This window comes from Halichoeres trimaculatus, unplaced genomic scaffold (assembly GCF_033239565.1).
Source record: "Halichoeres trimaculatus isolate MK-OKI-2021-1 unplaced genomic scaffold, fHalTri1.1 fHalTri1_scaffold_5, whole genome shotgun sequence".
In the NCBI taxonomy this organism is placed as follows: Eukaryota; Metazoa; Chordata; class Actinopteri; order Labriformes; family Labridae; genus Halichoeres; species Halichoeres trimaculatus.
Window position 1 is genome coordinate 27202502 of NW_027437183.1, and position 27602 is coordinate 27230103.

The 27602-nt window shown below is 40.7% G+C and overlaps 1 protein-coding gene across 5 annotated transcripts in view; it reads right to left on the reverse strand.

The window, feature by feature from the left end:
- mctp1a (multiple C2 domains, transmembrane 1a) overlaps nucleotides 1-27602 on the reverse strand; it is a 152735-nt gene that overhangs the window by 103143 nt on the left and 21990 nt on the right. Inside the window, exon 1 of one of the 5 annotated variants that reach the window (XM_074670741.1) lies at nucleotides 18384-18538. The exons of the other annotated variants lie outside the window; for them this stretch is intronic. Coding sequence (XP_074526842.1) covers nucleotides 18384-18425 — 42 coding nt within the window. The 5' untranslated portion in view covers nucleotides 18426-18538. Of the gene's footprint in view, nucleotides 1-18383; nucleotides 18539-27602 lie in introns of those variants that run through there. 5 annotated transcript variants of the gene reach the window in all.

The following is a 27602-nucleotide window of genomic DNA, read 5'->3' on the forward strand; positions in this document are numbered from 1 at the left end:
TCCAGATGTGACGTATTTATAACATATTGGGGAAATTTACGTTTGAGAGTTTGTGCATTGTGTTTTTTCGAATCTTTCGGTACTTCACACTGTGTCTTTCTGTCTAGTGCTTTCTTATCGACAGTGAAGCAGCCGTGCAGAAAATAGACCTTCTCGCACCTGGGCGGGTGCTGGCACTTCAGCAGCACGTGCAGTGGAATTTGCCTGATAAATTGCAATGGAAGCCAAGTGCTCCGCAGAACATTTCAAGGGCGCGGCGCGTGCGGTGGAATTTAGGGGTGACACCACCTCTCTCATACATTGGGACCCCATGCTCCAGGATTCCCTCCCAGTGAAGCAGGTTGTCGCCTGTAATGACTTCAGTGAGTGAAATAGTTTTAGAATTTCAAACGCTGACTGAAGCAGCAGCAGTGGTCATTACAGTCTGTGGTGCAGCAGCAGAACGTGGCTTTAGCCTCCATAAAATCAAAAGAGACGCAAGAAGTCAGCCGTCAGAGGCCAAGACACATAACCTGATCTCCTCCACTGCTCTCTCACTTCATGACCTGGATTACGCCAAAATGCGCATCCACTTCAAATCCATGCAGAATCAGAATTTAAAATAAGCTGGCAAAAAACTTGACCTGGCACTTATCACGAAAACAGTTCTGAGTTTTCTGTTTAATTAAAAAAATCACGTCCCACCTGGTGTGAGATATTTTTTTTGTTTTTTGTTTTTTTGCTTGACAAAGCTTTACACAGCAGGGTCGGTATCATTATTCATATTTTCTACAATTTGCCTATTATTTTTTCTTGCTGCCCATGAGCAATATAATTAATGTTACAAGTTGTATTTGAGTTACTTTTGTGATGACAAGCAAATACATGTAATTCATATGTATCAACATCATTTTTTTTTATTCACAGATCATTGTTTGTTATGACAGAATTTTTACAACCCTGTTCATCAAAATGATGGATAATTAGAAGAAAACATCAAAAAGTGTTCTTGGACGAATGTAGCTTATGACCCCTGGTGTCAGGAAATAAAGAGAACATGTGATGTAAGCCCACCTGACTGTCTCACTAACGTGCTCTCCTAGGGCAGGTAAGTACCACACCTTTGGCATTTTACACAACGTATGTGATAGGTATGAAAATGAAAACTGTACATTGAACACCTACACTGTGAATTAAGACCTTATGATAACTATTCAGCCCTACAGCAAATACTTAAAGTTAATGAGAGTGTGTTTGTGTCATTTTTAGTCTCCTGTCAAAGAGGTAACAAAGAGGAATCTATGAAATATGCGTTACAAATAGTAAAAGAAAACTTGATTTACAACAGGGGTGGCCAACCTGCAGCTCACGAGCCACATGTGGCTCTTTGCCTTTCAGTGTGTGGCTCTTCAATCCATTCATAAAAATATATATTGAGCTATGAGTAGCGGTGTTTTGATCTATCTAAAATATTGATATACTGATGCCAGTGTTGGGTTCAGTATTGATCAATGTTTGGGTGTACTAGTTGATACTTAAGTTTCAGTTTCTCTTCTCTAGTACAAAATTTAAACACACAAACAAACACAAAAAATCTCGTTTTGCAAATTGGAAATGTTTTGATTTTCATTTTATGTCATTTCCTTTATGTGTGAGAGGAAGTGTGTTTGTAAGACCACGGCTGTGGTGTAGCTCTCTGTAGTACCACGGTCATTTTTGTGGCTCTTGGCCTCTGACTGGTTGGCCACCCCTGATCTACAATAACAACACATAAAACACACCTTGCACATAGTGCCAAGGGCCAACTCTCCTGTCTTTTCTTATAGTGTACTTCCTTTAGGGCAGGGATGGAGGTCTCAGAGGCACACACATACAACCTGACTGTTGTTCTGCATTTTCAAACATAACAATAGAGTATTATGTTTGAGAAAAAAAAAATCAGAAATGAGCATAAAAAGTCTCTAAGTCATTCAAAGTTGAAGGAAAGTAGAGCAGGTCTCAGCTCCATGTCAGGTTTGTGATATTTCACAGGCCTGAATCGGTCCCATTATTTTTCTCTGTGAGTTCATTTTCAGCCACACAGCCTCAAAACAAGCTTTGCCTGCTCACGATGCAGTCATCCATCAAATAGATTTTTCCATACACATATTAAACACCTACACACAAATATATTTTTATATGCACACAGACACACACTCAGGCACGAACAGACAGCAGGAGCCATTAGTTTTAATGTCATTACACTGATAGAAAACAAAACACTCACTGGCTCTGTCTGCTCCCTGTGGTGCTTTGTTATCCATACCCCTTCCCTCTGAAATACCTGCTGACTGACACATTCACAGGCACATAGCTGTATGAACACACACACAGAAATGAAGACTCCTGAGGTCTATCACTGACTTGTATTGAACGGCTGGAATGTGTCTTTTCTGTACTCTAATTTTAGGACGTATGGAGGAGGCGAGCAGTGGAGGAGAAGAGGATCATGCTGTGTATGTTTCCAGCTGTATGTTACACTACACTACACTATATCTCTTCTTCAAGGCCTCACTGGCTCTGGATGAGTTTCACCCAGAGTGAACCAACAGGATAAAGTCTACACTTTCTGAAGTTTTTTTTCCTCTTGTATTTTCAAAATAACTTCCACTCAGAACATCCAGAATAGACAAACCCCTGTAGGAGCTGTGAGGAGCAAAGTTTGTGCAAGAGCCAGCACTTTTTGAAAAACTCAAATGGTCCAAATTAAGCAACCATTTAACATCCTTCTGCTTCCTTGAGACTTATGTCTCTGGTGCCTCTGCGATGCTTGAGTTGGTCCTCCATCGAGGTGGATTGGGGTAAATGGCTTCTTATCTCTCTGTCTTGAACAGACTCTTAGAGACGGGTCTATCTTTTAGGCATATCTCTATCTAGGCCTATCTAACCCTGCAATGACTGTGTGTAACACACCAGCCACTACTGTTTACTTTAAGTCTTTCAATGTTACCATCATGTGTGAAACAGCATTAAAGAGGATCCAGAGACAATCCTTTTCCCCAGCCGTTGGCTCCAGGATCAAACAAATTATAGAAGGCTTAGAAAAACAAAACATTAATGTTTGTTTTAACAGTTGCTGTCAGCCACCAAGCTATTGCAATGGAACCTGTATAATATATGGGCTTAGTGTCCATGGCGCGGACTGTTTCTTAGACAGAGTTTTTGATGCCTATCGTGTGCTCACCTGTCAGTCAAGTCAGCTGAGCAAAACTTGCAAGTTTAATAACTTTGAAAATAACGAGGTCATATAAATGTAACCATCATACAGTGTGTGCTAATAGAAAGCTTTCAATTGGACTTCTGCTTCAAACAAAGCTTGTCTCAAATCCAAGGGCATAATATGATGGAAGGATTTTAGCAGGGTGATATGAAGTAGCAGTGTCTGAGGGCTTTCCTCATTGGAAAACTCATGTTGTTTAAACATTTTACTAAAGAAAGACTCCGAAAAGTCATCTGCTGCCAACACAGACTGACTTCAAAGTCCTTTATTTACAGAAAGAAAACAAGTGCGTGTACTTTAAGTCTTTCAGCTCAAGTTACAAAAGGTAAAGGAGTTTGTCACTTGCTCATTTCTCAGTAAAAACGCAGAAAAATCACTTCTCCACTGTATTTGATGTCACTGAATATTATTCCAGCAGGTTCAAACCAAAACACTGAACAGCTTTAATACTGAGACAGATAACTGTTCCCTTTTTTTCTTTCTCTCCACACGGTCAGCCATGAAACCTTGACAAATGTTCTCTATCAAACTTTCACTGCCAAGCAGCCTGCTCCATCAAATACAACTGTCTCAGGGCCATTATTGAGCCCCACCACTCTTCAGTGTGCAGCCGAGCCTGCTGACATGTGAACTAACACAACACAGAGCCAGTGCACGGCCAAAGCAGGTGGACAGCCAACAGCCACTCAGCTCCATAATGAGGTCTTTGGTGCATTTCTCTCCTGATAACAGTCTTTTCCTGTACTGTATAAAGAGTAAGAGCTTCTTCACTTGTGTCTTCAAGCTGCTCTCAGACCAGGTAATGAGGCTCTTAATGCAGCAGGTGTAATGTTCTGCTGGGAGCAAATGGAATTCTTTCTGACGTGTCTGAAGAGGTGACTGCTGATAGGTCAACAGTGACAAATTATATTCAAATCCTGTAGCACTCCCAGACTAAATAGTAAACAGTGAATCTCTCCTCAGGGAGAAACATAATGTAGTCATATGCATGCAGTGCAGATATCCTTGTTTACTGTCACATTCAGCTTCCAATGTCACTGCTTCACTGATACAGACCATAATTTAAGAATTTATTCTCCTTTCCCGTTATCCTCACACTGAAAGATAGTTTGAAAGCACAGATGGTGATGTTTCACAGACTATCAACTATTCATGATAACAAAAGAGAATCAAAGTAAGAGAGGGATACGGGTGGAAGCAGATGCAGTGAATAAAAAGAAAGATGAGACAGAAAATGAGAAAGGATACCTTTTATTCCAAAGTTCAATCTCAACACAATAAAAGAGCATTACTGGGTGATTTTTATTTTTTTTTTGCTACAGGAACTTAAAATGAACTTTACACAATAACTTTGACAACACGATTTTATCATTGCAGCTTCTCAGAGCAGAAAATAGTGAACACAACTTTATCCACAGTACATCAATCAGTCAAAACACCTGATGCTAAAAAAAAATAAAACGGGGTTACTGATTTATACATTTTTATATTCATAGAAAAGTCTAAAAAGATCACTGCTCTCCATTCACAGCTACATCATTAGCTGTGTCATCTCACAACTTTTCCAAATGTTTTGTTACCGAATGTTACCAACACACCCTAGCTCTGCTAAGAACAAACACCTCATCAATAATTGGCTTGCATTACATCCCGCAACCTTGTTTTCACACCCTGCATCACCCGAGGGTGATTCCACAGCTGCCTTCACTGCAAACCCTTGTGACACTTGTGACACTGTAGTCTGACTTGGCCTTCACTTGAAATGTTCAGATTTCAGTGTATGAAGCATCTTCAGCACTAACATTAAAAACTCAGGGTCTGGACTGCAGAAGAACTGCGAAGCTCTGCATGGACTAAACTTGTACGAATCAGCAAAAAAACAAATGCTTTACTTCATTTGAACAAACGTTAGGTTGCAACAATGTTACTGTGCACAAGTCTTATCTGCACGAACCCTTATCTGAATGACACATGCAATCATTTAAGAAAAGCTCAGCCTCTTTCTTTGCAATTGTGCTTTATCCCAAAAAATATCTTCTCTTAAAAAATCTGAATGCGTGACGTGATTCATTTATGAACAGTTACGCAGCACTCTTGTTTGAAACTTAACAAATACTAAATTTTGTAAACTCGATTTGGGGGTTTGAAGCATATTTTAGTTAACAGTTAAGTGTATAGTTCAGCATTTTCCTTTAGTTTATTTTCATTTTGTCTAGACTTTTTGGTTACAACTTCAGTTTAGCTTAAATTAGTTTCTCAAGCAGGTTTTCTTGTTTAGTCTCTTTTTTTGAGTTTGTTCACGTTTGTTTAGTTTTGTTAGTAACCTTGTTACTCACAGCCTGTTGCTCTGAGACTTGTCCATTACTTGTAACGTTAATGAGTCCTGGTTATGTCCTACAAGTGCTCATCTACACACTCCAGCCTCACCAAGCAGACAAAATGTGACCTGGCTCTTCATTTTATTGAAAGACACTCTTCTTTTGAGGTTTTTCTGCTCTTTTCTCCTTTTTCTTTTTCACCATTCAAGTCCAGTATCTGCTCTTACACAAAATGAATCTAAGAAATCTTTTTTTTGCTCTTTACAAAAAAGGACAGATCTTGCTTGTCACTGCTAAACTTTGCCAGCTGGTCTAGCGCTGTCATTGGGACTTTAGGTCTATGTGCCACAAATGGATTCGTGTTCTCTGGGGAAAGTCAAACCCTAATACAGATACTGACAAACAGAATTCAGAAACAACTGATTCTGATGCTGATAATCTCATTTTAAATTGAGAATTATGAACAGGCAAACATAAAATTTGAACTATTTCAACATCACTTTTTAAGTCATCACAGGGCCTTTATATGACAGCTTTTCAGGACTCGTCATTTAACTTCCAAATATTCATCTCTTTTGGTACAAGAGCTGGAGCATTAATCCAGCAGACGTGAGCCTCACTGTTTCGAGCTCAGTGAATACTGAAAAAAGGATTATAGCTTATGTCAATACCTCTTAGTCAGTAAAGAGGGAAAGTACTGCATTATCAAGTCATTTTATCAAAAAGACAACATAAAAATGAGCAAACTGCACATTCAACCCTGGTTATTATGAAAAGGTAGTCTGCAGTGTCAGAATGAGTCAAAGTAAAGTCAAACGTCTGTCTGTGGATCCAGGTGGCTCCCCTCTTGCTAGCTTTAAATGGGCTCAAATGTGTACTGTTGCTGAACTGCTTTAGCATGCAGTCAGCCTACAGAGGAATGATAGGATGAAGAGAGAAGGAAACGTAGGATAAACTGGAGACAGAACTCTCCTGAGATGACTTGCACTCTCCATATGTCTCTTTTGACATCTTGGACAGAGCAGAACGAGCGCAGCATACAATCATGTCAAAACAGATCAGGATACCCCGCAGCCTTCACACCCCGAGGACAAAATCAAGCTTTCAGCTGGTCCAGAAAACATGGAGATTTTATTGCCTGGGGACCCAATGCAGAATTTTTATCAGATTTGTTTACACTTGGAAATCAAATTAAAAAATGATTCTTGGCTATAAGCAAAGGATGTAGGAATGTATTGAATTTGATCAAACTATAAACGAGAGACTCAGCCTGAGCCCTATTTTGCATTTTGTCATTGAAGAAAGATTATTAATGAGGAGAGAGAAAAAAAGCATTTGACAAAAGGCTGGCTGCTTACGCAGTGACACAGCCTCCATGTGTCATTCTTGACAACTTGTCTGAAGTCATTAATATCATCTGCCCAGTGACCCTGAAGGCTTCAGAGCGCTGTGTGTGTGTGTGAACCATTATGTAACGCCTTCTCTCTTACATTGCTGCATTACCATGGGGTATGAAGGAAGCTTGGTCCATGTCCAACAGAGATTTTAAGTCTTACATCAAAAAAGAAAGAGAGGTAGGCACTGAGAGAGACCTAAAGCTGAACAGAGCCAGGGCGAGAGATGAAACAGCAGTGAGCTGGAATATCAGATCTGCAACAACGCCACATAACGATTACCCTTTGTACTCCAACAGCCAAGAAATCATGCTATTCATCATGATCTCTCCATTAAAGTCACCCCAGCCGCCCTCTGTGAGACTCTAATCCATCGCTCTGACCTGCTTACTCAGGATAGTAACCCAGTTCCCTTCGTTACTGCCAGCTGTGTCATGACCCACCCTCCCAGTCTCACCAGATGTCAGGGCTGAGCGCTGCTGCATGGCCCACTTTGGTTTGCTGAAATGAGTGGTCAACGGATAAAGTCTTGGTCTTACACCATAGTGATTGATGGGTAATCCTATGATGAGCAAGATTAAGTTGTAGACTGCAGAGTGTGTGTGGGTGTGTGTCCATGTTTTACCTCTACCTCACGCCATCACATCAGCTTCAACTCTACATGAAGAGGCAGCCTGGGATGTGGGGATTGATGGTTTATCATTTGACGATCCATCATCTCTTAGATGTAATGCAATGAACGCCTCACTTTGTTTGAACATTGATTTTAATTTCTTGCTCTCTCATTATGTCCTATCTGGCAAGTTATCTACCTAGTTTCTGGAGAATCATTGTACTTGGAAGTTAGCTCAGCTGAGTCAAAGCCTGCCATTCATGAGCTTTGTCTGAATTAGATTGCATGCAAGCGAAAAGACTGTGGCATTAAGAGCGGATCAAAATTAGAGCAGACACAAAATTTGATGTTTGGTGCTCAAAGCAGATTGCTGGAGCAGATTAAGATGCAAACCACAGGAAAACACGCAGAATTAGCTCATGTCTTCAATTTCATTTTTCATGTTCTGATTTTATTGTGTGGTAAGAAACCTCTTAAAGACACAGTTTTAGAAGCATTTGTTCGACGAAGACTGCGATTTACTGTGGTCTTAAGTAGAAAACAATAGTGTGCATCAATTCACTCTAAAGACTGTTTTAAAGAAGCAAAGATCTGGTTTATGAGCTGGTAAATCAGTGAGATTTTCTCTTAATGATAAAATTACTTTTAAACTCTCTTCTCTGAAAACTCATTAAGCAAAAGAATAAAGTGCTTTAACGCAAGAAGAAGAAAAAGGAATGTTAATGAAAGAATTAATGTAGCAAATCTCACAGAAAATCAAAAATCCTTATCGATAAGACCGGTTTTCAGACAACAGTTAAAGGAAGACATGAAGTCTCTCAGGGGCATTAAAGACAGTCCATTTAGTTTCTAGCCTGGAGCAGCAAAGAGACAGAACTACAGCCCAAGGATTCAATTCATGAAAGGGTTTTTGGGGGACTACATGCTAAGAATATAACTGGAGCCAGGTAACCATCAACACTGAATGAAAAGGATAAAATCTTGAACTCCTTCCTCTGACAAACAGCGAGGCAGTACGAAGGGAAGCCCTCAAGAATATTTAATCATAGCTTTATGTTATGTCAGAGATTCAAAGCAGCTGATTTCTCAAATGACTTTTCTTGTCACAGGGTTCATACAGATGTTTCATGGTCAAATTCAAGTACTTTTCAAGGAACTTCAAGGTCAATTTTCAAGTACTGTGAGCAGGTGTTTATTTCATAATGTTAAGAAATTGATGCACAAACAAAATGGCAATTTCATTGTTTTGTTAATAAAACTTCATATTAACTCAGTTGTTTGCTGCAAATAAAAAAGAATCAACCAGTTAACTTAAATGTGATCCATCCCATTCAGTAGGGGAAAACTAACAAAGGCATTTTTAACAGCTATACTTCAAACAGACACTTCTTCCTCTAAAATTGAGCCCTTTGTGTCATATGACAGATAAACTCAATGAGTGACTTACACTACAGACATTAATAGACAAATTTAAGTGTTAATTGACAAAAAAAATAATTTGCAAAACGCTCTTTAAAGTTAAGTTGTTAAGTTTATATGTATGTACATGTGTATATGTGTGTGTGTGTGTGTGTGTGTGTGTGTGTGTGTGTGTGTGTGTATATGTATAAACATTTTATTGTTCTTTTTTAATCATATTTTATTGTTGCACCTTTTGCACTCAGTGAGCTGCTGTAGATTTCATCATCTTCGCTTTGTCTATCTAGCCTACTTGATGTACTTTTTGTATCAATTCTATGGTTTTTATTATTCTCAAACAATGAGTTAAATAGTTACATCTCTGACTTTTATAATAAACCAAGCCGGTAGCGCGGCTTTAGCACGAACGAGCCATCTAACCTTTATGGTTTGATGCTCGGGGCAGGTTATCACATGACTGTTGTTTGTCTGTGCCGGGTCTCAATGAGTAACGCCGTTTCATTCCTTTGTATCTAAAGGGTGAGCGTCCTACTCCGTGGTCGTATGCTCAGACCAGGCACGACCCGGTATTTGTAGACAAAACTCGTCACCACCTGACCGTGGTCATTTTATAACCTGTCCCGACAAACACCCGAGGGCAAAACTACCTTCATATTAAATGGGACAGTGCCTTCATCACACATGCCTAGCATGTAGCATAAAAAGGTGGTTAGCTTCAACAGGTAGCAGGCTAATTGGCTAATTAACATGTAGGGCTAACAGGGTACCTCTCATGTGGCTGGCGAGTGCGACTCGCCCATAGCTTGCACGGCAATCTCCTTTTTGCAGACATTGCAGTATGCTGCACGGGGGTGTGAGCCACGTTTTATCCAAAATTTGTATTTTTCATTCTCCAACCAATGTTCATTGAACCGGCAGCCTCCCGGCATGCTGTTTTATGAACAATCCTCATGGAGTAGACGTCACAACGCACATATACACTGACCAGTTATGTCACACCCGCGAGCCCATCAGAGGGAACTTTTTTCCCCCCACAATATTATTTCATTTTATTTCTCTCCATTTGATCGATCTGTTGAGTTAGGAAGCTGTTAATAGTGAGTTATATACTATTATAAATTCAAGCATTCACAAGCACTTGAATAGAAAATTAAGTACTTTTCGAACCTTGAAAACACAACATGAAAACATAAGCATTTTCAAGGATTTCAAGGACCTGTACAAACCCTGTTGTTAAAATTTAGATTTTTTTAATGAATCATGCCGGAAGATAATTTTTTTTCTTGGTCACAGATGTGACATTAAGCTGTCACCTTCACATTATACCTTCCTGTCACTGACAGTACAATTACAGCCTCATCTAAGCCTCCTCTAACACGCTCTACCTTACCTAGTCACAGCTAACATGCTGACATCCCACAGCGTTACTGAGGACATGGCTCACTGTGCCTGTCAGGGAAAACCCTCAAAAAGAAGAACACTCTGACCCACAATGCATAAGCTGCAGATAAAAAAGTGCTAAATGTGTAAATGCCACATCCTGATGCAGCTGTTTTGAGTCTCTCTTTGCAAACACGTGCTGTTTTGAAGTAACTTATGATCAGAGTAGTGAGAAATAACATTCACAGGAACGTTGACAATGTCATGGTTGTTTAAGGTCGTATGAAACAAACGTTTTCCTGGATCTCAGTGCAGGCTAATGCAGAAGAAACAGCACTCTTGTCTGCTGCAGCTGACAGCTACACAACGTAGTCTTCCAGCCTTCATAAATAATGAATAGGAAAGATCTTCTGCTGAGAAAGAACGACAGAGGTGGAGGAGGTGGGAGGAGGTGAAAGAGGAGCAGGGAAAAAAGAGTAAAATAGCTTAGAGGAGCGTTCAAGAGAGAAAAAGTAAGACAGGCAGATTGAAAGACAGAAATAAGAGGTGTGCACTGATGAAGAGGAAACAGCAAAAAGTTGAGGATTAAAAAAATGTTTGACAGCATGAGAGATGTAGAGACAAAACAGAAAGTGTTGGGGACAGCAACAGGTACATTAGGAGGTTTCATGATTCACACAGAGGAACTTCTTGGGTTCAAAACAACAGAAACATTTTTCACAGAACAACCACATTTGGCAGAGTGCAGAGCACAAGCAGGTTCCCTTCATGTGTTTGCCACCACTGAAGTTGGAGCATTAAGTGTTGCTGACATCGCAGACAGACAAGCTGGTCGCCCTGCTGCCAACCCAACCTGTCAACCCGAGTCTGAGATCACGCTGACATGCTTCACAAACAAACAAACACTGCAGCTCAAAAGAAAGAGGAGCGTGTGTCAGGAACATGTTGATCCAGGACTGTTGCTGGCTCAGCAATTTTACTGCAGAAAACAACAACTCTAAGGAGTCGAGGATGTGCCTGTATTTTTCAGCATGACAAACAACCATAGGATAAATATTCCTTATACACTTGAAATGTTGATACTGAAATATCTCTCACTTGTTCTGGAGATGTTTAGTTGCACTCAAAGTCAACAAAAGTCAGATTCATTAGAAAGACCTGTTGTCCTGGTACGTTTGGTTTTATAAATCAGAGCCATAGTTTATGCTGACTGAGTGTGCAGTAGGAGGACATTATTCATTGGCAGGGGTCCACAAGGATTGATCAAAATTAATGTGATTGGACCCACTTCAATCCAATTTACTCCAGTGCAGCTTGCTTTCATAAAAATGAACTGGTAGTGTAAACACACATTTTTGATTGAGGATGTCTTCATTTTGGTTGATTCTTGTTTTATTTGTTCATGCAAATATTTCTGTGATTCACTACTGTGTAACCTCTCTGCAATATTACATACTGCAACTTCAAAGACAACATACAACTTAAAAGGGTTCACTGCTCAGTGAGTGCTATAAATAAAATGCAGATTTGTACTCCAACTTTTTAAACAGAATGCAAGGATAACCAGCATCTTACAGATGGGGCACTGTCCTTTCCCATATTTTAAACATTAAAGTAACAATGCTGGATTTTCATACTGAAAGTGTGCACATTTTCCAACCACTCCAACATTTACATTTACATTCTGTAGGAATGTGTCTGTAAAATACTCAGTGCTTTCTGCAAATAGTCCAAGATCTTCACAAGATGATGGCTGAAAAGATGTCATCGCATAAGGATCTCTTAACTGGTTCATGACTTTGGAGGTGCAGGCCTCAAACACTAAGGTATGCTCACAGCTTTGCAACATAGGACTGGTCAATCAGACGGAGAGGGGTTTGTTGAGCAAGGAGACTTAAAGAGACAGCAGCTAAAACAAAGTGTTTAAAATAGAGCCTGAAATAAGGGTTTACTAAAACCTCAGTATGAGAAATACATTTTTTCTTCTATTTTTCAGTCTTTTTTTTTTGTTGTTGTTGTTGTTTTTTGTTTTTTTTTCCATGTCAGTCAAAGCAGGGTACCAGAAGGACAGTACAGGGACAGCGATAAAACACACATACAAGCAAATTATCTTGTACCGCACGCGCAGAGTAAACTGCCGCATGCACTTTTTTATTCCTCGCCCACACAAATTCAACAACCGAGAGCATACAGGGAGATGCGAGAGAGTAAAAATACACAGCAAGAGCTAAAAAAAATGCATAGTTATAGGTATATTAAACTCTACAGCACGCGCACAAGCAGTTGCTTTGCGTGAAAGGGTGTTGCAGCGCTCTCCCTTTCTCCCTCTGTGCACTCTGCTCGCTCGAGTCACAGACTTTTGACAGTTTGGGGGCGGAATCAAGGGGCCAGCCCTGCCCTCTTATAATTGGTCAACACCAAACAGAAACACCCCCACGTGGGTGCTCTTTTCAGGATTTTATGCCACAGACAGGAAGAATCTGTGTATGGTTCGTTCTTTCGTTATTCTGTTTCAAAACAAAATAAAAAAAAAAAACGAAAAAACTGACTTGTTTTTTTGTTTTTCTGTTTTAAAACCAAAACCGAATAACGGAATAACACAAAAATAGAAAATACGTGTTTTTCTGTCCTGGTTTTAAAAATGGAAAAACGAAAAATATTAATTTTAATAGTAATAATAGTAGTTGAATAATTAACACTGATATGTGAGCAGTCTCTTTACATGGTATAACTGCTACTACTTTAATTATTGTTATTAAATGGTGATTTGTGCAATTTTGTCCAGGAAGTTTGTATCAGACAAGTAGCCCTTCGTACCACTCATTTCTCTTGAGGCAGCCCTCGATCTCAAAGAGGTTTGTGACCCCTGGTATAAAGCCTAAACAAAAGAACAATACCTTAAGTGGAAGCTTTCTGTATATTACAGAACCCTATACTACAGGCTACAATGCTTCGTTCAGTGTTTTCCACGTGTAAACTCAGATTGAGGGCATAGCACCTTAAATGTTCTGGTAACCCTGACATTGAATAAACAAAATCCCATTATCAGCTCATCTGAAATGCACCCCTGTGCACTGGGATTTCACTGTGAAACATTTTAAACCCTGGACCTAAAAAAGCTCCTGCATTGCCAATGGAGGTATTAGCATTTTCTGTGTTCTCCACTTTTCCTGTGCTCCCTAATGAGACAGCAATGATGTTGCACATCATTACTATGAGATTTTCCCAATTCCCTGCATAATGCTGAGCTCTCTCTGTGTGACTGAGGGTGAAGGCTGCCATGTGTTATGAGATTGATTATGCATGATGAGGACTGGCCTCTCATCAGTATTGACTCCCCAAGCAGCACTCTTCCCCCTCCTCACCTGAGTCGTGACGCTGGAGAATGGATCTGGTCTGCACGGTTTCTTTTCAGAAAATACTTCATGCTGTGCAAAATCAGCAGTTATATTTCAGTTCATCGACATTTGCAAACAATTGAACTAAAATAATCTAGACCTCTGCATTTTATGGAGGAGAACATACAGTGAAATAACAGTTAGCTGAGACAGAAGACAGCAGTATCAGTGTGAGCTGCAGTATTTAGGAAACATAAAAAGCCACACTTTGTTTGAGATCCAGCACCGCCTGCTCTGTAAAATTAAAAAACACTGACCAGATGGGCTGGCATTACTAATCTAATGTGTCTGTTAGAAAATAATTTTTTGTAGACTTTTAAACTGAAACATTCAATCTGTTCCTTAGATACAAAGTACGTATCTGCTTTATCCTGGAGAATCAGACACTTGATCGACTTCAGAAGGTAGTTGAGCTCTGTGAGAGCCATCACCATCCCTACACATCGTGATCAAAGGTGGTGGTATCACCTCCACGTGGGCAAACAAATAAACTGGCAGAGTGACAAAGAGTGAGTGCACACTATTACCTTAGAGAAGAAAAGCTCACACGGTGGGGTGAGAGTAAATGTAGGAGTAGATGGTGTTGCTGCAATGAGCAGGTGATGAGATGTGAAGTGATGTGGGAAGTGGACTGAGCAGTTGGTTCTAATGAGCGGGTTTCATCCGAGAAATGCAGGGAGTGTTGTGGTGCTGTATTAGAAGTATGTGAACTACTCAGGTGCAAGAAAGCTCCTGGGTATTTCACAACAGCAGATCATCTCCCATGACATGTAAGGCTTTATTTATACACAAACAGAGAGCTAAAAAAAGCTGCTTTACACACAGATACACTAAAGCCGCGTTTCCACCAAGCAGACCGGTTTGGTTCGTCTCGGTACAGCACACTTTTTGCGGCGTTTCCACTGACTTATCCCGGGACAGATCCCTAAAACCGAGACGAGCCGACCTATTTTTTTGGGACCCTTTCGTGTGGGTGCCAGACTGAACCGATCCGCTCTCGGAAGGTGGAGCAACACACTGCAGACCGTTGATTGGTCAAAAGAATCGTCACTTACCCCGACAGCGGCTGCATTTCTCCTGTGGGCGCACAGACTTCTCTGAAACAAAGCTTGATTGCACTTTGTATCAAAGAGCTACATGACAATCACAGAGAGGACGAAATGCTGCATGTCTTCCGTCCGTGCTCTTTGTGTACTGTGTCGCGTTTTTCTTCTTTGTTGGATTTAATAGCGGGGTAAGTTGCTACGGCGTTGCACTATTGTTTAACAGCTGCGGCTTCTGGCATCCGGCTTTGACGCCGCCCACCACGAGAGGGCACAGTTTGCTGTGAAAACGCAAACGGGATCAGGCTTAACTGTACCAAACCGTGCCAAACCGTACTGAACCGACCCGGACTGCTTGGTGGAAACACAGCTTAAATTCGACCATAATAACTGAGCAACTTATGGAAGGGACTCTTTTATCAAAAGCTACTTCAAACATGCTGTATGACTACGTTTAATTTCAAAGAACTGATTAAACACAGTAGCTATTTATCGAAGCTTTTACAAAATTACAATCCAACATCCCAAAGTGTGCATCTGTAACTAATGTAATCCATCACTTCAGGGAGAGAAATCCTCCTTCACGCAGTTGAGCTTAGATATTTACACCAATCAAACTGCTGTGAATGTTGCTCAGTGTGTACCTCTGCATGGCAGGACAGGGAATTAGTCACAGTTTGGAAGTTCCTCTGCAATTTTGAAATTCAATTTAAGAACCTAAATAGTATAAGTTCCTGACAAATGTGGTAATCTTGCAGCCTAAAGTGGTTGGATATAACACATTTTGTTTACCAGCACATTTTGTTTCATCGTAAACTGATCTAGAGAGCAATGCATCACTGCCACTGTGAGCATGATGCTGTTACAAAACTCCTACCTTACAGAAAGAGTGGCAAAAGGTGAGATTTTCTCATAAGTCTGTTTTTTCTGATGTAATTCGCAACTTGTGTGTATTGCAAATAAAGTAAGAATGCAGTTTTATAACACATAGGCCTGTCACGATAATCAATAAATCAATTAACCCAACAATAAATAAAAACGTCCTCGGTAAGTTTGCCAGCCTCAATAAACTGACACCTGCATGCATGTTTGTTTTCCTCCTCTCTTTCCACCAAAGAGGCTGAATGAGAAGATGGCTCACTACATCTATCTTTCCTAACATTGGGGTGCATAGGTTCTATAGCCGATTTAGAGGATTTATAGCTGAGTGAGCATCTGTCAAAAATGCGATCTTTGGGGTGAAGACGGGGCTGCTTGAGCATACACACAAAGAGAGCTGAAGCGAGCGTCCTGAGGGGTAAGGAGGAAACACACACTAATATGAGTGATGGCACAAAAGTTACGGTTCTTAAGCCGCCTGCCACAGTCCCAGTGTGGGAATATTTCGTTTTTTATCAGAATGAACAAAGTGTGAGCTCATGAACACCAAGAAGCTGATATGTCGCATTTGTTTGAAAATAGTGGCGACGAAGAAGTAGAAGAGGGAGGTGCAGCGGAGCCTTGTTCTTTGACAATCCGCTCTTACTGAGGCTTTTGGTCGGCAAAGTAAATAGAAATAAAAGCGCCAAATGGTGGACGCTCAAAGACAGCTACATTGCCAAAGAAATGCAGCCCTTCAATACGGTTGAAAGCCAGAAATGTTAAAAATGTTTGGCAGACAGTATGGATTGACTGGGAAAAAGTACATGTCACAAACAATTCAGGAACTGTATAAACTCCCTTTATTTAAGCTATAGTTTTTATTGTTGTTGTTTGTTTTTGGAGTTTTGTTTTCTTTAGAGACAGGGTCTATGTTTTATTGTTTTTGATTATGTGAATTATTTTCATTGACATGTATTTTTTTCCAAAAGAGGGTCCGTTTCATTTTCATTGTATTTTTTTTCTCTTTCTTGTTTGTTAAATTTATAATAAATTGAATCATTTATTTTAATTTATTTTATTTAAAAGATCCTGACCTTTTAATTACAGTTAAATACTCTTGAGAAATTAAAGTTTCTTGCTATTGATATGGTGTACTCACTTTATTATCCCATTTATCATAATTACATCAATGAAAAAATGAAAAAATCAAAATAATATTGACAATAATATCGTTTATCGGCAATAACATTTTTGAAAATTATCGTTTAGCAAAATTTGTTATCGTGACAGGCCTAATAATACATAACATGGCACACTTTACATGGCAAAATTAATGGTTCAAGCCACACCACAGAAACACAACTTTCTACATAAAACTCTGTCAGAGATGCACTTTTGTTCACAAACACATTAGTCTCTCCCTGGAGAACTGCACAGCGTGCATTATGAATGGACTGTACTGGGTATGTAAGCTGGAACAAGAAATAGCATTTAGGAACCCAGGCAAAAGTTGACGCTTTTTCTTGTACGCTTTGATTTGTTTTCAAAACAACAGACATTTGTAGATGAGAAAGTCAAATTGTAATCAGGCAATCCAAGGACGACTGAAGGAAAGTGAAGCACTGGTATTTGTCTGATGAAACATCATTTTGAGAGAGAGAGAGAGAGAGAGAGAGGGATAGTCCTACAGATCCTGGCAACAGTCCACTGCTTCTCACATCTTCAGGCTATCCCCACTGTTTTCACTTGATGTAGTGTTTTCTCTTCTGCTCTCTTTATCTCTCAGTTCTTATCATTTTCTCCTTCATTCCCCTCCTCTTCCTCAGTGTTAGATCTTTTGCTCCCATTCAGAGCACGTTCAGCACCCAGCCCTTTAGCTGAGAGTTAACTCAATGAGGCTGCAGCTGGAGAGCAAAAGGGAGAGGGTTTGGATGAGGGACATGTGTTGAGTGTGAGGTAAGGCATGTAAGCCTCCTCCTCTCACCCATGGGAAAGCTCTGCTACAAAAATAGCAATCTATCCCCTGCTCCCAGTCAAAATGGAAGCACAGGGAGAAAGCACTAAATATCTCAAACTGCATCAATACGGACATTTCTGGATCCTGAGTCTTCCTCATTTTTATTTCATTGCCCCTGTATGTCTATGTTTTTATATCCTGAGTGTTTTCTGTTTGTCTCGTCTCTCTCCATCCTGCAGGAGTCTGTAGAACAGAGTCTTGTCATGTCACTCTAGCAGGCAGCTCAGGTTCCACACAATTGGAAACTGGACACGACACACCCACTGCACCTCTACTTCACCATCTCCGGCCAAACACACAGAATAAGAAAACATACCTGCACATTGAGTGAAGATGTACATGACTTTCTCTGGGCATCAAGAGTAAACCACCACATAAACAAAGCAGGGACTCAGATTTTTATGGAAATGCAGTATGAAAATCTGTCTATTATGCATGCAAATAGAAGAACGTGCCGAAAGTGATGGAAACATTAGTGATGAATGGCACATTTAAATCCCTCCACAGCCTCACGCAATTCTCTCTAATCCAGAGGGAAACAATGCTCCCATACAGACACTCGTTACCTTTTTATTCACTTAAACACTAAACGTAAGAGAAGAAAGGCAGACAAGGAGAAACAGCAGATGGACAGTCAGAATGGCTGTGTGTAGTGTGTGCTGCTATATGTGTTTGTGTGCGTGCGAGTGTGTGTATACCTACAGTAAGGCTTCGTCCCGCAGCTGAGAGAGGCAGCGCAAACATCCAGACACTGAACACGCTCCACTGTACTACCGCTGCTGCTGCTGGCTTACTCTCCTATATGAGAGAGTCACACACAAGCACGCACCACCTCACTCTGTACCTTTCTCTCTCTCTCTCACACACACACACACACACGCACACATACAGCAGAGGGCAACCAGCTGTGAGGTTCTTGCACACCCCACTCACAACTCTGCAGGTCGCTCTTTCTCTCTCCCTTTCTCTCTCTGTGTCCCTGTCATACACACAGAAGCGATCTTCTGGCAACATCAGAAAACATTAACAGGGATAAAACAGGAGCGCCTGACAAGCTGCCGTTTCAAATGAGTGCAGATTTGTAGCCAGTTAGCGAGCTGTGCCCATCCGCTTACATTTAAATTTGACACAAATATTCCATTCACTCAATCACACCTCCTCACAAAGAGATTAAGACCAAGGCTTGAATAGGATGTCAGCAGCTACAACATAAAAAGCAAGAAATAATCTAAAAACAGTGCAAAGAATGCATCTATAGAGCACTTTTTACAAGTTCTTGTGCATTGTTCCTCTCTTTCTCCACACTGCTGATGTTGAGACTCGTCACAGCTGTCTTCTTTAAAGACTATGGAACAAGTAAGAGACTGGAAACATAAAGTCTTTGGCATAAAGCTCCACAGAAAACAAACTCTGTGATAAACTGATTTTTTAATTCCAGCTTCTTTTTCTTCTTCTTCATCTTCTCTGTTTTCTTTTTCTTTGATTTGCACACTTACAGTCCACAAGTGTCGTTTCTATTTTCCCAGTTTTAATGGGGGGGCACATTCAGATTGGGTAGTTAATATTCTCTTTGATACACAGTTTGGAAGGTTAATACATGTTTGTTGCAGTAAGAGGAACAAAACAGTTCCCAAAAACTGTGTAGCACCTTCAAGTGATACTCCGGGATGGAACAAGTTGGGTCCTATCACAAGGTTTAGGGCAGAAATTACCCCTACAGCAGTGTTTTTGTGCAGCAGAAGCCCAGGGTGCACGCACCAAACACCCCCTCCCTGCTCCTCTGCCGATTTCCTCTGCACTCAGATGGGGCCATATTTTACTTGACCAAAAACACAAATAAACAGACTCCCACTGAAAAAATCTGATATTGGTCTGCATTCACGCTTTATTTAGAGAATTTTCAGCGCGTTACATTCACACAAAAACACCACTAAATAAGGCTCTAGTTCTCATCGTGTCTCTTAGTCCTGGCAGACTACCTGCATTTGTTTATACCTGGCACGCCGCGCGTGCGGACTGATACACTAAGCGATGAGAGCCTTGTAGCCAGCTGTGGCTCTGCGGCGGAGGTAGCACCGTTTTACAACACGATGAGAACTAGAGCCTTATTTAGCGGTGTTTTTGTGTGAAAGTAACGCGCTGAAAATTCTCTAAATAAAGCGTGAATGCAGACCGATATCAGATTTTTCGGTGGGAGTCTGTTTATTTGTGTTTTTGGTCAAGTAAAAATTGGCCCCCTCTGAGTGCAGAGGAAACCGGCAGAGGAGCAGGGAGGGGGTGTTTGGTGCGAGCACCCTGGGCTTCTGCTGCACAAAAACACTGCTGTAGGGGTAATTTCAGCCCTAAATCTTGTGATAGGACCCAACTTGTTCCATCCCGGAGTATCACGACAAAGCATCCCCTGATATGGTTAAATTGCACGAAACAGTCATTAATGCTTTAAATACTGTACATAATCTAATAAATTAAACAACACCAGGTTCCACAATGTTTTAGTGCAAGCTCTGTCTCTCTATTATTTTGCCTCTACGTGGCCATACATAGCACCAAAGTGTAAATTTTGAGCCTGTTTTAAATGTAACTGAGACTGTTTTCTAAAGCAGAAAACCCTCCTTTTTAGGTATGGCTAAGAGTCTGTTGATTTAGGAGAGATTCATATGTTTATCCTGTTTACATGTATTAATTCAATCCTACAGTGGAGTAAACAACTTTGTTACCCTTTGCTGTCAAGAACCGATCCAGACGACTTTTATAAAGTCAAGATATTTTAAAAATAGAATGGAAGGAGGCTGTTAGCAACAGCTCACACAGCTAACATGCCTTCTGCTGGAAGCCAACCTAACACCATCACAATGCTGAATGAACAACAGATCAACAGAGCAGAAAGAACAATTAACCAAAATTGTGATAACCAAACTAGACAATCCTGAGATAAAATCAGCTTTTTCACTTGACCAATTCCACGTAAGAGTAGTGTTAGATTTAAGAGTGTCCATGCAGTTTACGTGTCACAGTGAAACTTGACAACAACCCAACCCCAGCACCATCAGCAGAGTGACTGAGTGAACCTGAGTGGATGGGATTCTAAACACTGTGAACACAAAATAAGCCATCACACAGTTTACACTTCTCCTGGAGATGTCATTCATTTTACTGTTGAAAACCTAATTTCCTCTCTCTCTCTCTGTCTCTCTCACTCTGCAGCTCTCTGTTGAAAGAGGGAAACTGTTTGAGAAGCAGTTCTAGTGATGTGTTAGTCCTTTACACACCACAGCAGAGGAAAACTTGTATCAAATTAGAACACGCATCTTCTCACTGTTACAAGAACAGAAGAAGTGAAACCTCCCCCTGGAAAGCAATTACCAAAAGTGTGGAGCACCAACTTTCCTGCTGAGACAGAACTTTACCGTTCAGGAAAAGAAAACAAGACAGTTCAGGGTTTTCCATCAAAGTTGAAGAAACAGTTTACTACATATTATAAAATAGATTGAGCCCTGAAGAGTTTGTGCCCTAATGAGCCAATTTGTTATAATCAGAGAAATAATGCCACAGGCAAAAGATAGTCCTCTAAATTTATCTATAACAAACCTGATTAATGTATTAGTGTGTGTCCGCATGTGTGAGTGAGTGTGTTCCAGGGTGAATACCCCAGCATGCACTGCAGTTCACAGTATCATTTATTCCACTCCTGAGTACTTGTGTAAGCTTTAAATAATGTAAAAGTAAGCCTCTTCCTGCCTTCTTTTTTTCCATCACATCCTATTCACCATGCATCCCTGCTAACTGGCTTTTCAAATCCCAGCAAGAAAACGATGCTCGACCACAAGAGAAACTGTGAAAAAGGTCATGTCACAAGTCAGATTGAAAAAAACACAGCAAAAGGCGCTGATTTAAAAGTCAGAGATTGTAGCAGAGATGATGGCTCGAAGGTTCACTCAGAGGAACAGAGGAGAAAAATGGGGTGGTAGGTAGGCCTGTCACGATAATCAATAAATCGATTAATCGAACGATAAATAAAAAGGTCCTTGGTAAGTTTGCCAGCCTCAATAAACTGACACGTGCATGCATGTTTGTTTTCCTCCTCTCTTTCCACCAAAGAGGCTGAATGAGAAGATGGCTCACTACGTCTATCTTTCCTAACATTGGGGTGCATAGGTTCTATAGCGGATTTAGAGGATTTATAGCTGAGTGAGAATCTGTCAAAAATGCAATCTTTGGGGTGAAGACAGGGCTGCTCGCGCGTACACACAGAGAGAGCTGAAGCGAGCGTCCTGAGGGGTAAGGAGGAAACACGCTAATATGAGTGATGGCATGAAAGATACAGTTCTTAAGCCGCCTGCCACAGTCCCAGTGTGGGAATATTTAGTTTTTTATCAGAATGAACAAAGTGTGAGCTCATGAACACCAACGAGCTGATATGTCGCATTTGTTTGAAAATAGTGGCGACGAAGAAGAAGAGGGAGGTGCAGCGAAGACTTGTTCTTTGACAATCCGCTCTTACTGAGGCTTTTGGTCGGCAAAGTAAATAGAAATAAAAGCGCCAAATGGTGGACGCTCAAAGACAGCTACATTGCCAAAGAAATGCAGCCCTTCAATACGGTTGAAAGCCAGAAATGTTAAAAATGTTTGACAGACAGTACAGATTGACTGGGAAAAAGTACATGTCACAAACAATTCAGGAACTGTATAAACTCCCTTTTTATTTAGGCTATAGTTTTTATTGGTTTTTTTGGGGGGGGGGTTTGAGTTTCGTTTTTTCTTTAGAGACAGGGTCTATGTTTTATTGTTTTTGATTAGTATTAAATATTTTCATTGACATGTATTTTTTTCTAAAAGAGAGTCCATTTCATTTTCATTGTATTTTTCTTCTCTTTCATGTTTGTTAAATTTATTATATTTTTTGTTTAATTTATTTTATTTAAAAGATCCTGACCTTTTAGTTACAGTTAAATACTCTAGAGAAATTAAAGTTTCTTGCTTTTGATATGGTGTTCTCACTTTATTATCCCATTTATCATAAATACATCAATGAAAAAGTGGAAAAAAAATAAAAATAATATTGACAATAATGTTGTTTATCGGCAATAATATTTCGGAAAATTATTGTCTAACAAAATTTGTTATCGTGACAAGCCTAATGGTAGGGCATGGTGACAGAAAGAAAAACAGATCTGGAAAAAAACAGTCAGAGAGGATAAGCTGAAAGAAAAAAGGGGACCTGTACTCAGGAGAAAAACACCTGGTAACACAGCACCAAGGAAGGACCTGCTGCTCACAAAAAAACAGCGGATAAAAACATTTCCCACTTTCCTCTCCAGCAGTTTTTATCTATTTGTATTTAAGAAGCAAAACTGGGTGATTGCCAGCCCAGACAGGGGGGCTCGACAGGAGGTGGAAGGTGCCACCCTGCTTCCTGGCACCGACAGCTCTGCAGAGTCACGACAAAACTCTGTTGCTACAAACCAAAGAGAGGGAGCAGTGTGTGTGTGTGTGTGTGTGTGTGTGTGTGTGTGTGTGTAAGTCTTGTATTACAATAGAGTCAGACCCCAGGACGCGGCAGCTGTCCCTTTCATGAGTCCTGTCGTATGAGGCTTGTTCAGCGTCATCTGTCAGCAGGTCTTATATGACTTCAGTTGCTGAGCTCAATCCTGCACAACAAACCCTGTCCTCACAGCCTGGAGCGCTAGAGAAAATAGATTAATCAAAGACCCTCTATAGAAAAGAAGCATCACTGAAAAAATACGAACTGATGTGTCAGAGTGTTAGTAAAACAATGACATGATGACCTACAGGGTTAGGAGAAAAACAGCTGCATGTACAGTATGACGTGTATATTCAGAGAACATGATGAGACTCAGGCTAATGTCTGCACTGTTTCATGCCTGTCTGAACACCAGCTCCTCCCAGCACTGCCTTTACCAACACAAATGTTTACACAGTCTATATGGCCCTATGAAATGTAGGAGGGTTTTTATTTTACACACACATGCTGTGACCGTGATAAACAAACACACCAGTGTAATGCCTCCATCCCTGCCTGAATCTCCTGGGTTGGCATGTCTGCACCAGCAGACCCCGGAGTGTGCACCATCTGTCTGCTCAGTGCTTACCACACACCGCCAAGCAAACACATACACACTAACATGCACAGCTCAACAACGGGGAAACGCCTTCGATGCATGCACGCTGTCAGCTATAAACAATGCATGACACGACTGACAGAAGAGCTGACGAGCTCCTCAAACCATCTCCCTTTCCATCACTTTTTTACAACAGCAGTGAGGAAGGGTAGATGCTTTATCAGAGCTGTAGGCAGCAGAGTGGAGTCTATGAACAGGCAGACAGAGGGACAAGGAGTGAGGAGAGGAAGATGGACAGGCATACAAGCTTAAGGAACAAAGACAGATTTATCAGTCTTGATACCCTCCAACAAGTATGCTTGTGACCAAAACTTTTGATTTTCTCTCTATCTTTCTCCTGATTTGTTTTTCTTTTATTCATGTCATCTATCTATCTATCTATCTATCTATCTATCTATCTATCTATCTATCTATCTATCTATCTATCTATCTATCTATCTATCTATCTGTCTATCTATCTATCTATCTATAAATCTACGTTAAGTGTTGTTTGTGCATCTAAGCATTAAAGGGCAACTCAGTTTTTTTGACACCTGGACCTTATTTATAGGTGTGTGCATGTTCATATACTCACCATGACAAACATTGTGCAGCTCGGAGTCCTTCAGAAGTTATTTAGATCCAACTGATTTTAGCCGCACTTAGCGGGGACCATGGCAAGGGAGCTTCAGCGCTGGACATAATCTCTGCAGAATCGCTCATTTCAGCTATATTTTTTCATCCATCGCCAGTGTTATCATAACGTAAGCTTGTCTACCGTCTTCAGACTACGACTTCGAGTTTGACGGTTGTCCTTACCGGTTTGCCAGTACCAGTTCGCATTGAGTCGTGGACGTGCTCCTGTTTGTTGTTCTCGAGCCAGCTTCGTCTCTCTCCCTCTGCATCCTTCTTTCATGGAGCTCCTCGTCCGTGTACTCAGGCTCAAACCGGCAAGGACAACCGTCAAACTCGAAGTCGTAGTCTGAAGACGGTAGACGAGCTGACGTTATGATAACACTGGCGATGGATGAAAAAATATAGCTGAAATGAGCGATTTTGCAGAGATTATGTCCCACGCAAAAGCTCCCTTGCCGTGGCCCCGCTAAGTGCAGCTAAAATCGGTTGGATCTTAACAACTTCTGAAGGACTCTGAGCTGCACGATGTTTGTCTCAGTGAGTATATGAGCATGCACACACCTATAAATAAGGTCCAGGTGTCAAAAAACCGGAGTTGCCCTTTAACAAACTACAGTTTTGTAGTATGTCTTGTTAAAAACTGACAGTAGAGAGTATTTGTAAGATAATATGGGAAGAGCAGATATTAGAAAGCAATAAAATCATTTGAAGAGTTGGTTGATTCAGTTTTTCTAACTCAATACTCACACAATACAGACCTGATCAAAATCTGAAGACCAGGTGAAAAATTGCAAGAATATGCATTTTGCACGTTTGGACCTTAATGGGGTTTTAAGTAAAGCTACAATATGCAAAAGCAAGAAGGGGGAGTGTAACAAAAAAACATTCGGAACCCGTAATTAAAGAAACAACCAAAACAAAAAACTGAAATTGGTTTATCACCTGATCAAAATGCAAAAGTTTAAGACCACAGGCTATTAAAGCCAAAAGCTGCTCAAAATTTTCATTTTCTGTCAAGCATTCACACGGTCATGCCCTCCTGATGGCGAAAGCTAAGAAGCTGTCTCTTCTTGAACGTGGTCGGATCGTCGAGCTGCAAAAGCAAGGCCTCTCGCAGCATGCCATTGCTGCTGAGGTTGGACGCAGTAAGACAGTCATTCTAAATTATTTTAAAGATCCTGAGCATTATGGGACAAAACAGTCAAGTGGTAGACCCTAAAAAAAATGACATCTGCGCCAGAGGATATGATTGGCTGTCCGTCAGGACACAGGGCGGTTCTCGATCCACATTAAGGCCCTTACTGGTGCCAACTACAGCATAATAACCATCAGACTGCATCTGCAGGAATAGGGTTTCAAAAACAAAAAATGCATTCAAAGACCTCCTCTCCTTCAACGCCACAAAACTTCCCGTTTAGACTTTGCCAGGGAGCCAGTGATTCTCTAATGAGAAAAAATTTAACCTTGACGGTCCAGATGGATTCCAACATTACAGGTATGACAAGAAGATCCCACCTAAGATGTTTTCTACCCGGCACAGTGGAGGGGGGTCCATCATGATCTGGCTTTTTCATTCAGTGAACACTGGAGCTTCAGGTGGTGCAGGGTGGTCATAGCAGCTCGTTACCTGCAGATGTTGCAGCTGGCATCCTTCATGACTGAGGGCCCTGGTCTGTGTAGTAACAGCTGGTTTTTCAACAGGACAGCGCTGCAGGTCACAATGCTGGCTTGATGAAAGACTTCTTCAGGGAGAATAACATCACTCTTTTGGGCCATCCCGCATGTTCCCCTGATTTAAATCCAACAGACAACATTTGGGGATGGATGGCAAGGGGAGTTTATAAAAATGCCATCAATTCCAGACAGTTGATGCCCTTCGTGAAGCCATCTTCATCACTTGGAGCAATGTTCCCAAAAGCTTCCTGGAAACACTTGCATCAAGCATGCCCAAATGAAATTTTAAAGTGATAAACAAGAACAGGGGAGCTACTCATTACTGAGTCCCACTGAGAAAAAATTTTGTTCTGGTTTGGAGAGTTTTTTTTAAATATTTTGAGCGATAGTCTTAAACTTTTGATCAGCTGATAAACAGCCTATTTCAGTTTACTTGTTTTCAACAAATTACTTTTTCAAAGTGCTTTTTGTCACACTCCCGCTTCTTGCTTTTGCATATTGTAACTTTACTTATAACCTCATTAAGATCCAAATGTGCAAAAGGTAAATTCTAGCAATTTTTCAAGTGGTCTTAAGATTTCTATCAGGTCTGTATATTAACTAAAAGCTTTTGAAAATTAACTGACGAAACAATGGGCAAAACAGCACCACTGATCTCTTGTTCTCAACTTCAAATTAAACTGTGCAACAGTATTGATCTCAATAGACTGAGTCAACCATAACTGAAAGCTTAAATCCTGAAATTCATAAAAAAACTACGACACAGAGACTGCCATGTCTTTTGAACATACAGAGTCCTTAAAACAGGTTCATAACATAAACAGCCCAAAACCTTTTGCAACTGAATCATTATCAGGGTTATCAACCTGACAGTTTAAAACACAGATACATGTACTCGTGAGAAATGTAGACACCAAGTTTGTGCAAAGTTTTATAAGCTTTCATGTGTCGTTCAGTCATTTAGTAACTGTAAAGCAAATAATTGTACTTTTTGACAGCTTCTACATGACGACTCTAATACAGGGTCAGGAGAGATGATTTTATCCTGAACTTGAACAGCCAGCAGCTTTTATGACTCCAGCTAAAAGAGTGAATTAAAGAGGTCACCTGGATGACCAAAATACAAATGAAGGGAGTAAATAAGTAGAAAAATACAAACTTAAAATTCAAGTAAAGGGCTGAGCATAGAGATAGAGGTCCAGTCAGGGCAGAGAAAGGGAAAAGGGGATGCAGCAGGGCACAAAGGGCAAGGTCTGGGTAAAAGCTGACTTGTCCAAACTGCTGCCAAAAGAGGAGGCACCACCTCCTTGGGGAGAATCAGAGTCTTCCTTGGATCTATAGATGGATTTATCTCACTACTCTGTTTACCTCTGTCTCTGCCATGTCTTTGCTGTCTCACTCTTCCTCCTTGACTTTGCTTGCTTCATCACTTGCTCCTTGCACTGCTGCCATCCTCCAGTCTTGGGTAATCAGGTGACTAACCCTCTGTCTC